The following is a 12,723-nucleotide window of genomic DNA, read 5'->3' as shown; positions in this document are numbered from 1 at the left end:
CTGCTGGCTTATAACACAAGCTACAAATGACCTACAAAGCAGAGAATACTGGACGAAGTCTGAGAAACCTCAGTCATTTGGTAACTGAAGGGGGACTGAAGGGGGATTTTGAAGCCAGTGTGCAGTGAACGCCAAAATGAAAATGCGGTCTAATGCTTACAACTTTCAGTCTAGCAACAGACAAAGAGGTGGAGGTGAGGCAGGCCTAAAGTCACTTTACAAACAGTTATACTGAGCTGTCTTGTAGTCATATCAGCCACGCCCTTAATTATGCACGACTCATATACTTCTCAAAATTAAAGCAGACGGGTTCTAAAAAAAAAACAGAAAAGGTTTTTTTCACTTCCACATTGGCCACATTTTAACCATGGAGGTTGTCTCTTGCCAATGCCATATCAAAGAATTATTATAATGGCATAAAACTATATCGGCCAACACTGTATCTCTTCTTATAGATCATTAATTGATATGAATTTGGGAGTATTTTATTAAAAATATTTGAAAAAAAAAAAACTGCAGAAACATCAATTGAAGTACCACCTTAAAGATTAGATTATGTGTTCTTAGGTGTGGTTGTGCCAAGGTCACAGTGCAGCATAACCATCTTCCTATTCACTCTGACACACACTCATAAACACGCATCTGTATCTTCACCCCACCTTACCTCCTGAGCTCATTCAGGAGGAATCAGTAGATTTCACTGCTGACCCGCAGAGAGAAGCTGAGCCTCACAGTCCGCTCTGTCTCTCATTATCTGCAGCCTGTGCGTCAATCTGGCTGCAGTCAGAGAAGAATACCTGTGTTTCCTTTGAAGTCTGGCCCTGACTACAGTAAATTATTAGCTTGCCTGCAACACAGCTCCAGGCCCTTAGGACACCCCCTGGCTGTTCCAGAGGTGGGTGCTATTACCTGTCATCACAGTTGTTGGGAATCTCTCAGAGAGGCTAATAAAGACTGCTGTGTCTGACTGTATCTCCATCAGAGACTGTCTTCCAATCCTATGAGGGGGTTTTACATGTGGGTGAGTTTACGTAGAACTGTAACAATAGAGAGAGAGACACATACAGGAGGAGGGGAGAGAGAGCAGCACAGCAACTCTGATTAAATAGCCAACATTCCTTTAAAAGGAAGAGAAGGTAGCCTTTGGGCTCCAGACAAGCCTGCACTTGTAAAATGTGAAAGAGAGAGAGAGAGAGAGAGAGAGAGAGAGAGAGAGAGAGAGAGAGATGACAAGTGCAGGGCTCCTCTTAGCAGAGTGTAACAGGAAGTGGCAGGGCCTGCTTCACATGGGGCCTCTGGGGTGCAGCGGCTGGCTGGGGAACACGTCACAGTCTCCAAAAACGGCTGCCTGCAACGCCTTTAACACACACATGGTAACATCTACTAACAAGCAACTGTTAATTTTACCAGGACAGAGCTCAATTTTTTAGTCCCAGCCCCCTCCCCGAGGAGTGAAAGTCATAGATGCACAAATATGACAAACTGGACTGGCAACCTGGCTGCAAAACCGTTGCTGTTCTTTACGAAAGATAAATAAAAGCATGACGAATAATGGCAACACGCACTATCCCAGCCTCCTGTCTGTACTCAATGGCTGCAAAGCGATAATGAAGCCATGCAACTCACTCTACAGTAATTGCAGTTTCCTGTGAGAACAGGAAACTCTTGCCTATTCTTCACAGGCAATGTCCTCTGTTTCACAAGGCAATATCATCAGGGCTAATCAATTATATGCAGACACTAATTACTGAGCACTGTCTGCACTCAACACCCCCCACTCTATATAGGCTCAGGGGTATAGGGGACAGAGGAGGAGGGGTGACTACATGGGTCAGACTGTGCAGTATGTTTCTACCTTCTTTTATGTTAAACCAAACCTGATGAATAAATAACTGAAGCAAAAGGCTTGATTTGGCACTGGATACTTTAATCTCTACTCACGTTGCTGAGAGCCATTGTTTCAAATGAAAAGAGCAGTAAAACTACAACAATGGCGGTTTAACAAGCAAAAACAAACAGGTTCATACACTAAAGCTGTATGAGAAACAACCTCATAGCGTCTATGATAAATGGCAGAGGGATACTTTGGAAGAATTCATAAAATTTGGCAAGGTCACCAGCTATAAACTCTCTTCTGACTACTTATGACACCGCATAACTCCCTTTGAGAATATTAAAGTGATTTGTAGTTCAGTATCAGACCTAAACAAGGCAACCCGTAAAATGACTTTCCCACAAAAAACATGGTCAAACTCTTCTACCTGAGATTGTTTTACCTGCATTACTGCCTGTAATACAGACTAAAAGTTGTCCAAGAAGAGTCAAAATGTTTCCAGGGCTACATTCAGAAAAGACAAATGTTAAATAACGGTGTTACAGAGTCGGCTTTTTAATACCAGAACAGGAGGCGGTATGTATGCAGACAGCCGAGCACAGCATTCCTGTATGTGGACTCTGCCGTCTGCAGCTCGCGCTACAACAGGGGAGGGTAAGGGGGGGTAGACCGTTCCTCTCGGTAAAACTAATATCCATTTCGACTTTAAATTAAGCACACAGAGCTGCAAAAGTTCAGACTCCTGATAATGCTTTTAGGTATAGTGATAAAATAACAGACTCACCCGTGAATTTAAGAGAAAACGACAGTCGAAGCGTCTGATAGGGTTCCTGTTCGAAAGTTGTCGTGTGTCAGTGGGAAAAAAACATTGTACGCGGAAGTACACATGAAAAAAACGCACAGGACTATCAGACCCTGAAAATACTAATTACGTAATGGTTGCAATTATCTACCAAAAATATATCGTATTAAACAGTAAAACCGAGAGATGACGTAACTATTTTGGGTGACTTTTACGGTTCGAGGGACAACGTTAAAAGTTAAGTGTTTTAACGGCTTGTTTCCGCACTGTGTTACACAATAACCCTTCCCCCCAGTTCTCTTTACTTTGCTTTCCTAGACGTTAATGACCTTACTTTTTGCCTAAGGGTTTGAATGGATGTTTTTTTTTAATAAATCAGAATTAGTTTTTGAGTAATAAAAAGTAGATGTATATAATTTTTAGGACCTCATATTTCACTAAGGCGTCTATATTTATAAGTTAAATTTCAACATTAACTTATGAGATTGTTATTTTGAACTAACAGAATTTATCTTTGCAGTAAACATCTTTTTTCCTTCAACATAGGCCTTATTTCACAACTTATATCTGTTGTAATAAATATAACATATTCTACTGTTCTGTTTTTTTTTTACAGCTGACCTGCTTTATTGTACATTTTCAAATTTCCATCAATAATGTGACACACTGCAACGCTGTAAGCAGCACAAATAACACTTAACGTAGAATCAAAGCATTTATTTGCATGGTAAATTGCAGAAATCAAACTTTACTCCACTTTCCTTATCATTAACCTCTACTTGCTGCTTTTCTGTTCGGCCTCCTTGCGCCACCCTGTGGAGAATGTGGAAATAACACCTTGGCCTCACGGCTTTTGGATGACCTTGCAGTAATTCCTGAGCTCTCTATTTAATTTGACCAGCAATGCATCTTATTTATAACATTTATCAAGTAGAAAATGTAAAAGCTTGATCACCACATAAAAATCTGTTTATTCTTGACCCCATAAACAAGGGATTTACAATGCAATACTGCCCCAACGTCACTAAAATGTCTCATGATCTTTATAATAATGCCTAGATAGATTTGTGGATCTATAAGTGTTTTTTTTTCTTTGCTGCTCATTACCAATGGATTATGTAAACAACTGCATTACTGTTTCATTCAGTAATAGTCCATAAGGGCTTGGGATGGCAACCCAGGGGTTGCTGGTTTAAGTCTCAATTGGACCTAGTCATTGGTCTAGTAGGTGGAGCTTCCTCCTTGAGTACTGCTGAGGCACCTTTGAGCAAGGCCATGAACCCCCAACCCCTCAGGTGGCACTCCTTTATGGCAGCGGCCTCTCACTATGACTTCTTGTACGTAACACCTACAAATGTAATAACTGCACATAAAAATAATACAATTTTGCAGCTTCCAATGTAATAAAAACATATGTAACTATTACATTTGCAGGGATTTACTTTGTTTATGGGTAAAATTTACTGTCTCTCAAAATTGTATTAACTTCCCACAAACATGTGAACATGAAAAATGAAAGCTGTAGTCATTGTTTGTTTATTGTAGCCTTTTTACAACTGCCAGGGGATTCAAGTGGTAAAATTTTCCATGAAACAGGAAGCTTTATTTCAGTTTCCAAACACTCGTAAAGCCATAAATCTTAGCACAAAAATATTGATATCAGTTTGGGAAAATGTAAACAAAACAAAACTCACAGGCTAAGGCTTTGCTGGCTCTCCATATTAAAGCAAGTTACTGTGTCCTAAACACACAGGGTACAAACTTCCTGAGACTAAAAACTAAGTTTGAGTGGACAGGGATTTTACATTATTGTAAAACTATAAAACTGACTGGGTTAACAGTTTTTTTATACATTGTTGGTCTATTAAGATTCATGGCTCTACCAGTGTTTTAAGACTGAGAAAACTACTTCCTGTTTCATGGCGAACAGTAAAATTGTCATGACTACATTTTTTGGCATGACTTGAACTTCAGCTGACTTGACTACACTGGCAGTTATAAAAAGGGGGCAACAAACAAACAATGACCACAATCATTTAGTGTTTATGTTCTTTTAACATTTGTGGGAAATTATTACAGTTTTTAAAAGTCAGAGATTTTTACCTTCCCTCAAACGTAACAAATCCCTGAAATTGTAATAGTTTTTGTGTTGGTGGGAATTTTGTTGTTAGATTTGCAGTAGACAACTACACTAACATTTGTAGGGTTAATGCGTTAAAAGCTGCAGATTTGTATCACATTTGTATCTTATTACACTGCAGGTGTAACACATCCCTCAATGTAGGACCCTGTTTTGTGTTCCTTTATTTTCTCCTCTTAAACAGCTCTTTTCATTCTATACTGTTTTTTCATTGAGCCCATATTTTATTCTACTTAACAAATGGCACTCTTAGACTTTAACTGAATCTTTATGATTAAACAAACATTCTGAAATATTGTAACAAATTTCAACTAATTTGAATTATTTTTAACATTATATTTTGCATTTTACTATTTTGAGTCATGTTTTTGATACTCTTGATGTTTTAAATTCCTTGTTTCCTTGTTTGTTTGATTTTTTAGACTTGATATCTTAGCGTGTCCTCTCTTGAACAGATGTACATTGGGTACCACAAGGAACTGTCCTTGGGCCATATTTATTTACTTTGTATATATAAATGAGATCCCAAATCAAATGGGAACTGTGAAAAATCATCTTTATGCTGATGACACAACATTATTATTTATTGCGCCCTCTGATGGTCAAACCCTGTCACAGCTACAAACAGCTTGCCATCTATCACAGTGCTCTTAGATCCATCAGTGGTGATGGATTTCGAACTCATCATTGTGACCTGTATAGCTCTGTAGGTCAGGTCTCCTTGGGCCTACACAGAAAGCAGCACAATGTTATATTCATCTACAGAGCACTCACGGGTAAACTCCTTCCCTGACATTACTCCTAAATATAAACATTTCAACCCAAAGGTACAGGACTGAATGGAGAAAGTCTGCTTTTAGTGTAGCTGCACCCTTTATGTTGAACAATTCCCAGCTGACAGCTATAAGTGTAGTTTTAAAAATATGTTTGTTGAACACTAAGGACAACAGTTCATTTGTGCTGGCTTTTTGCTGCACATCATTTGACTTGTAGGGGCCAAGTGAAAGGGCATAACTGGGTTAAAGGATTTTTTTTTTTTTCACTGTAAACCACAACTATCTTGGGCTTACTTCAAACCAAAAATGCTTCCTTACAGTTTGAACATGTCTGTCTATAATTTCTTTGTTTTTGGTGAGAGGGATGCAGATGATTGAGATGGTGGAAGAAAATTCATGTTGTGTGTCTTTATCAGCACGTATTTAAATTATCATCCTTGTTTCTACAATCAGATGGAGATGTGACAGTGGCTGATCAATTGCAAAGGTTAAAGAAAACAAAGCTGGCACAGTGATTTACACTTCTCGTTCATTGCAGAGGTTAGAAGTAGGTTATTTTCCTGAAAAGTAGTCTTTTTTATAAGGGGGGCTTATGGGACACTGACTGCTGGGATTATGCAGGAGTGGTGTTAAGTTTGTGTGCACGAGTGAATAGCATGTATTTACACTTTCTACACCATATTTAAAGTACACATATCTACTTTACACTCGAGCATGGAAGTTAATATAAAGGACCACTCAAGCCATAGGGAATGAAAACTACACAGATTTTTTATGATTAATTCACACAATGCAATTTTATGGTTTATATTTTTCATTTTTTAGGCCTTGATCTGCATTCAAATATCAAGTTTGGCTAAATAAAATGAAAAGTGAAGAGCAGCTGTTCAAATAGGTTTGTAAAATTTAATGATGCTTACTTGTTTGGATCTCCCCTCTGACAAGAAGTACATGTCATTAAATAAAAAACTATTAAAACTAAGAAAAACAACATTTTAGCAAAATTACAAATACACTAACAAACCAACAGCAAAATCATCTTTAAAAAAACACTCAAATTGGAAAAAAGTGAGAAAAAAGATGACAGAAAATTAGAAAAACTACTACACTCTTGCATATTATCTCCAATCTGTTTGTCTTTTAACTTTTTAACTGCCACTTCTGTGATGTTGCAAAACATGCCATTATTTTTAGTTTTTTTCATCAAGGCTTTCAATAATCTGTGATCAAGACAGGAGAAAATATGGATTGTTTGCAGAAACTCACTCTCAAATAATAATCAAACTTCTTTATCTGAGTTTCTTGAAATTAAAATGTATATTATTTCATAACTTTTTAGAATTAACTGCTATATTTTGTTGATCTGTGCAATAAAATTCTTTTTTTGTGGGGATGTTTAAACCCAAACCAAGGAGGACTTAGAAATACTGCTCACTATTAAAATTTGGCAGATGTGTCATGCCACATCTGATTGATCAGGATTCCCACTATTTACTACTTTTCCAGGATAGTGTAGCTGGTATGACAGGGATGTGATGTGCCATATACGAAATAACATACGATGATATAAAAGATGTGTGTAGGGCTGTAACCTGAAATCTTACATGCATGTGAATGATGACAATTGTCTGAAACTTATGCATCAGACTTTTAAGCTGCAGTATTTCAAGTCTAGAGGTGCTGTTAGTGTGTAGCCTATTCTTAATACTGTTGTCCTTAAACTACCTTTACGGTTTGACAAGACTTTCCAGGACATACCTGTCCTCTCATTGTGTTTTCCATGACTTCCATGAAAATTGGTCAGCTGTTTTCCAGGTTGCGTGGAAACCCTTATTACCGTTTTTTTAAAAAGTAATGTAGGAATTGATCAGACAGAAAATGTATCAGGTTTACAAATAGCTAGTGGCTGTGTGCTTTTAAAAAATCAGTCTAAGATCTCAGTTTGAGGCAATATGAGGGAAAGCCAGCATTAAAGTAAATGAAAGAGCCACAATGCTCTATAAAAAGTGTTAAATCTCTTCCAGAAACTCAGAGCCAACAACAGTTCACTATCCAGAATAATGTTTATTGCTTTGAAGATATTAATCTTTTTCTTCTTTTTTGCCACTTTCCATTTTTCCTCTTTACAGTAAAACAAAGAGATGACAGGTAAAAGCACTGCATTGTTGTTTTTGGATGTGTTCACACACATATACACACAGAGGAAACAGTATTTACAGCTGTTTGTTTGTGAACTCCACATGGAGGAGGTGACTGGAGGCCTTTTTCCTGTAGCAACTCAACAAACATAGAGCTTTACATTAACTTTACAATAGAGCTTTCACAACGAATCGTATACCGCCACTGTTTGACAAACCATCGGATATAAAGGCTATGAAGCTGTACAATATGGTTTAGTGTTCACTCTGTGCTGTGAAAACCGGGCCGCAGACAGGATGTTGTTTCAGTAGATCTGTTTGAGCAGAAATAAACCGTTTTTGAATAATTTTTCAAACAGCGTTTAATGTCCTCATGTAAACCAAATTGCTGTGCTGCTGGCGCCGACAAAAAGCACTGATTGAAAAATAATCAAAAACAGATTTAGAGGGGAGGATTTAAAAAAAGAAAATGCAAAGACCAATATTATTCACATTAGACTAATTACATTACAGTTACACTTGGTGAATGCTAACTATAAAAATAAGTCTACCGGCATATTTTTGAACCCAAAGGGTTTGTACGTCGGGCATCTGGCAAAAATGACCAAAGGGCACGATTAATTGGGTTTGAGACAATTCCCACAGTGTGAACTCTGTCCTCATCATAGAAAAACATCTTCAGAGTGCAGATCTTCTTCCATTAATAATTTAAACTTTGATACACCTAAGCTTATAATTTATCCAACATGTTTAAATACTGAATTAAATCACAACAATACAGCTAAATCTTATCATAGTGAATAATAATTAAATGTAATGTACACAATAATAAAATATATACACAGAAATATTCATACAAATTTCTAGATTGGTCCAGCTCCCTCTGCTCTCTTTTTCTTTCCTTTTTTGATAAAAATGTGCAGAAAATACTCAAACCACAGGACAAAATAAATAATCACACACTATCACAGTTATCACTATAAAAAAAAAGATTATAACATTTAAATAAACCTGCAAGAAACAATAGTGTTTGAAAGTAAGAGCAAAGTAAACTCAGAGGCAACATTTTTCCTCCCAGGATTAAGATGAGATGAAAGGATTTCATTAAAGAAGATGCTGGTTAAAAAGACCACTAGGTGGCAGCGTTTGACTATGTCTCAAAACTCAAAGTGATTTTATATATATTTATATATGTGGTCCAAATCTGGAGAATTACAGGACAAATGTGTAAAATTGGATCGATCTGAGCATTATTTGTTGTTCTGTTCTGTTAGTATAGGGATGTTGTTTGTTAATGTTTGTCAGGGCGGGCGTTGCTGTGCTGTAATTTACCACCTCGCTGCTTTCTATCATAGCTTGTCCGCAGACAGCAAATTGTCGAGTCCTTGCTGGCAACGTGTTTAACAAGTCTGCAAAGTGTGGAGCGATCATTTGGTGTGAGAGATCAAAACAGAAAGGACAAGATGGTGATATGGACAGCCAATACCTTGGGAAAGTGCACACCTAAAGATGGACACGTCTGCAGAGTAATGGACTGTAGGCGAGTTAAAAACTTACACGGCAAACAGGGAAACAGTAGTTCTACGAGTAAAGAACATAACTGCCTTTCCTGGAAGAAAGTGTCCATCAAGAGTTGACATTTTAAAGCAGGAAAGTGTCTCCGAGAAAAGAAAGGAGAGAAAAAGAGAGTTATCAGAGCACAGACTGGCAAAGATGGTGGACGCTGGAGAGAAAGTATTAGCTGTGGATCATTTTGAGAGTCTCTGTCTCTCTGTGTCTGTCATGCAGCGCCATGGAGGGGGAGAGCGAGGGAGGCAGGGATGGAGGAGGAGGAGTGAGGGGCATCAGGCTCTTCAGAGGATGCGGGGACACGGGTGGAGGGAGAGAGGAGATGGGTGGCAGCACGCTCCCTTTCTTCCCATCCAGTAGTATCTGTGATCGGCTCGCCAGGCTGGATTCCTTCCCAATGCCAAACTCGTGCTCGTTCTCGTTGTCCGAGCTGCAGTCGCTTAGATCTGTGATCTCCAGGTCCGAGTCTGACTCCGGGTCCTGCTTCACCCCTCCACCTCTCCTCTCCGTAGGGCTCTGCTGGCCCGTGACAGCTTCGGCTCCCAGTCCCACTGCTCCCAGACCCAAACCTAGCCCTGTGCCTGGAGGATTCACCTCCACCCTCTCCCTCTCCCCCAATGATGCCCCAATGTCCGTCCGACCCATTGACAGGCTCCCTGGGTACGGTGGCAGGCACAGTCTGACTGGTTGACCACCCGCTGTGCCGTTTGTGCCTCCAGTTTGCCCCGCCGCCCCTCTCTCACCTCCACCTGCCTCCCCTGGGGGGAGCAGGGAGGAGAAAGGGTGAGGCAGCTGGGAGAGGCTGCTCTGTAAAGGGTTGGGGTAGAACTGGGAGGGGTAAAGCGAGCCAGGGGGCAGTTTGGGGCAGTTATTGAGAGAGAAGGCCCCTGGGAGGTAGGGGTTGAAGCCCCAGGGGTAGTCAAAGGGTGGGTTGCGTGAGTACGGGCCCAGCAGGGACGGGGGTTTGGAGTAGCACGGGGCACCTAGGATGGAGAAAAATCAAGAAATGGAGGTTAGTGCTCAGGAGGGCCAAAGGTTTCTTGACATACAACATCCAAGAATGTTCACTAATTATACTCAGCGGTATTAGCAAGTCTAATGAGAAGCCACAGGGGCCAATTCTGGCACGGCTGCTTTCAACAAAAACCTGATGGTTCATTTATGCATGCCAGTACTGTGTAGCAATAACACAAAGATTCTACATGCTAAGAAAATCAAATGGTGAACTATCATCTTGACATGGATTATTGTTTCTGTATTTTGAAAGGGAAATATTTGGAGACTTTCTGCCTCTGTTTCTGCTGCACATCATCACAACAGTGACAGCCACATTGTAGAATAATCCTGCAGAGATTGAATAAAGAATACATCAGCAGGATCGTTCCTGCACAAATGGAGGTTAAGCAAGGAAGAAGAGAAACTTTGCAAATTGTCGACCTCTTTCCCTCAAAATGTTTAGCATCAATTGAGATTAATTGAAAAGACATTGCAAATTAAATATTGTATTTGAATCCAGTTCCTTGTTAGCTAGCAGAGAAGGGAGGTAAACTTGAGGTGATGCTCCAATTCAATTTTAATGAACAAACAAAAGCATTGCCGCTCGACCTACTGTACTTCCTTCCAACTGACAGCTAACTCAAAGATTCTCTCCCTCCACCTCTCCTCCCTCACTCTCTCTTTTTCACTCTGTTATTTACTATGCAGGGCTAATTTGACAGTGCTGAAGTCTCTGCGTGCTGGGCCAGGAGTAGCTGGCAGACACATGAATATTGAATCAGTCAGGCAGGCCTCACTTGCTTATGAAAACACAGTAATGGGCGCCCACAGGCCACAAACTGAAGCCTGCACCCTCAATTAGGGCCTTCCTGCCTGGGAAGGGATTAGGACAGCGGGGACACATGGGAGGGAGAGGAGGGTGAGAAGGGAGGAAGGGGGGGAAAAGGACCTGAGGACAAACAGAGCAGGGAGGGAAGAAAAAGGGGGAGGCAGGCTGTGTGATTAAAAGTGCATCTGTTTCTCTGTGGCACATTCATATGCATTCTGATGCACATATAGCAGAGAAACAAAGGCAGATGCATTGGAAAAAACTTGCAAAAATCAACACTGCATTTCCTAAGCCTTTTGCATTTCTCCGAATTAGACAACTGTGCTGAAAAGGCGGATGATTTCTTCAGCCTTCAACCTGTTTTGCACCACTGCAGATATGCATAATTCACAAGCTAACCTGGACTCTCACCTGAAGCACAGCCTCACTTCAGGCTGCGATGGGACAGCCATCTCTCTTATTTCCTTTAACAATAAATGTTCATGCCTTCCCATATCCTCATTCCTCTCCCTGCTCTCCTCTTTTCCCTCCACCATCTCTTCCTTCCTTCTTTTTGAGTATTCACCTCCTATATGCCCTCCATACATGTTGTCTTTTCCCTCTCCGAGAAGAAGAAGAAGAAGAAGGTGTGCTCTCTGGGATACCAATAGATTCCTGTTCTTCTTCTCACCTGAACTGAGAAAGGGGAACGTGTCCAGTCTCAGCTTGTCTCCTTCGGGCCCCGGTGCGGTTGTCCCTCGATCAAACAGAGACGTTCCCCTGCCGGAGTCTGGCAAACGAGGAAACAGGGACTGTATGGCCTGAGCAACACAGACAGGGAGAAGAAAGGGGAGGAGAAATATCAGAATATGCTATTTTACTTCCCAAAAAGAACAAATGTCATCCTGTGTATCCACTCTTTTGGTGCTGTTGTGTTGTGCCAAAGTTATGTTGAGCATCCTGCAGAGAGTGATGCAAGCAATGAAGTCGCAGCAAGGACAGGATAAAAAGAGGTGTCATTGGACTCTAGGGAGAAAAAGGGACGCAGGAAGGACGCAGGGGCTCAAAGACTCAAAGGCAGGAAGAGTTCAGAGTCAAATGGAGAACAGCGATTAAGATTGTGGGCCAAAGGATGAACGACCAAGGGACACAGCAAGAAATAGGACTGAGATCTTAGAAAGTGGCATGCATTCAGGATGTAGGGCAGCTGTGTATGTGTTGCTGTGTGACTATTTTTTCTGTGTAAAACAGATGAAGGAGAAGGAGGCAAAGGTAAAATAAACGGATCAGATGAAATCTCAGGAATGACGGGGACAAAGGGGGGATTTTTTTTCCCCGAGCAGGACTTTTGGATCAATAGTATCTGTCACCCCGCATCCCTGCAAGTTTGAAAGGCGAGACTGTACTCCCAAGCTGCAGGATCCACGTTGCTTAACAAACCGCATTAATGACCCGCCATTGATCTGATCTGACGCCACCCCCTCTGCTTTCAATTTCTTTCATTTTCAATCGATGACACATGGATACGCCATCGGAGACGGGGATGAGAGCGGGAGGGGATAACGTCTTCTTTTGTTTTTAAGGACAAGTTAAAACCCTCTCCCCCTCCTCCTCCAGCATCTCCTTCAGAGTCTGTCGCCTTATCCCGTCTTAAGACGAG

At 40.7% G+C, this 12,723-nt stretch overlaps 2 protein-coding genes across 6 annotated transcripts in view; both read right to left on the bottom strand.

Annotated features, from left to right (window-relative positions):
• Positions 1-2,891, bottom strand: part of arhgef1b (Rho guanine nucleotide exchange factor (GEF) 1b) — a 64,961-nt gene extending 62,070 nt beyond the window's left edge. For all 4 annotated transcript variants that reach the window (XM_041793666.1, XM_041793665.1, XM_041793669.1 and 1 more), the window contains exon 1: positions 2,619-2,891. The gene's annotated coding sequence lies outside the window, so the exon portion shown is untranslated. The remainder of the gene's footprint in view (positions 1-2,618) is intronic.
• Positions 2,892-7,624: 4,733 nt separating this feature from the next.
• Positions 7,625-12,723, bottom strand: part of erfl1 (Ets2 repressor factor like 1) — a 157,948-nt gene continuing 152,849 nt past the window's right edge. For both annotated transcript variants that reach the window (XM_041793690.1, XM_041793691.1), the window contains 2 exons: positions 11,755-11,884; positions 7,625-10,242 (listed from right to left, as the gene is read on the bottom strand). In XM_041793690.1, the coding sequence (XP_041649624.1) occupies positions 9,428-10,242; positions 11,755-11,884 (945 nt within the window). In that variant the 3' untranslated portion in view covers positions 7,625-9,427. The remainder of the gene's footprint in view (positions 10,243-11,754; positions 11,885-12,723) is intronic.

This window comes from Cheilinus undulatus, linkage group 8, assembly GCF_018320785.1.
Source record: "Cheilinus undulatus linkage group 8, ASM1832078v1, whole genome shotgun sequence".
NCBI lineage: Eukaryota > Metazoa > Chordata > Actinopteri > Labriformes > Labridae > Cheilinus > Cheilinus undulatus.
Note: the sequence above shows the minus strand (reverse complement) of the source record. Positions and strands in the feature narration are given on the sequence as shown.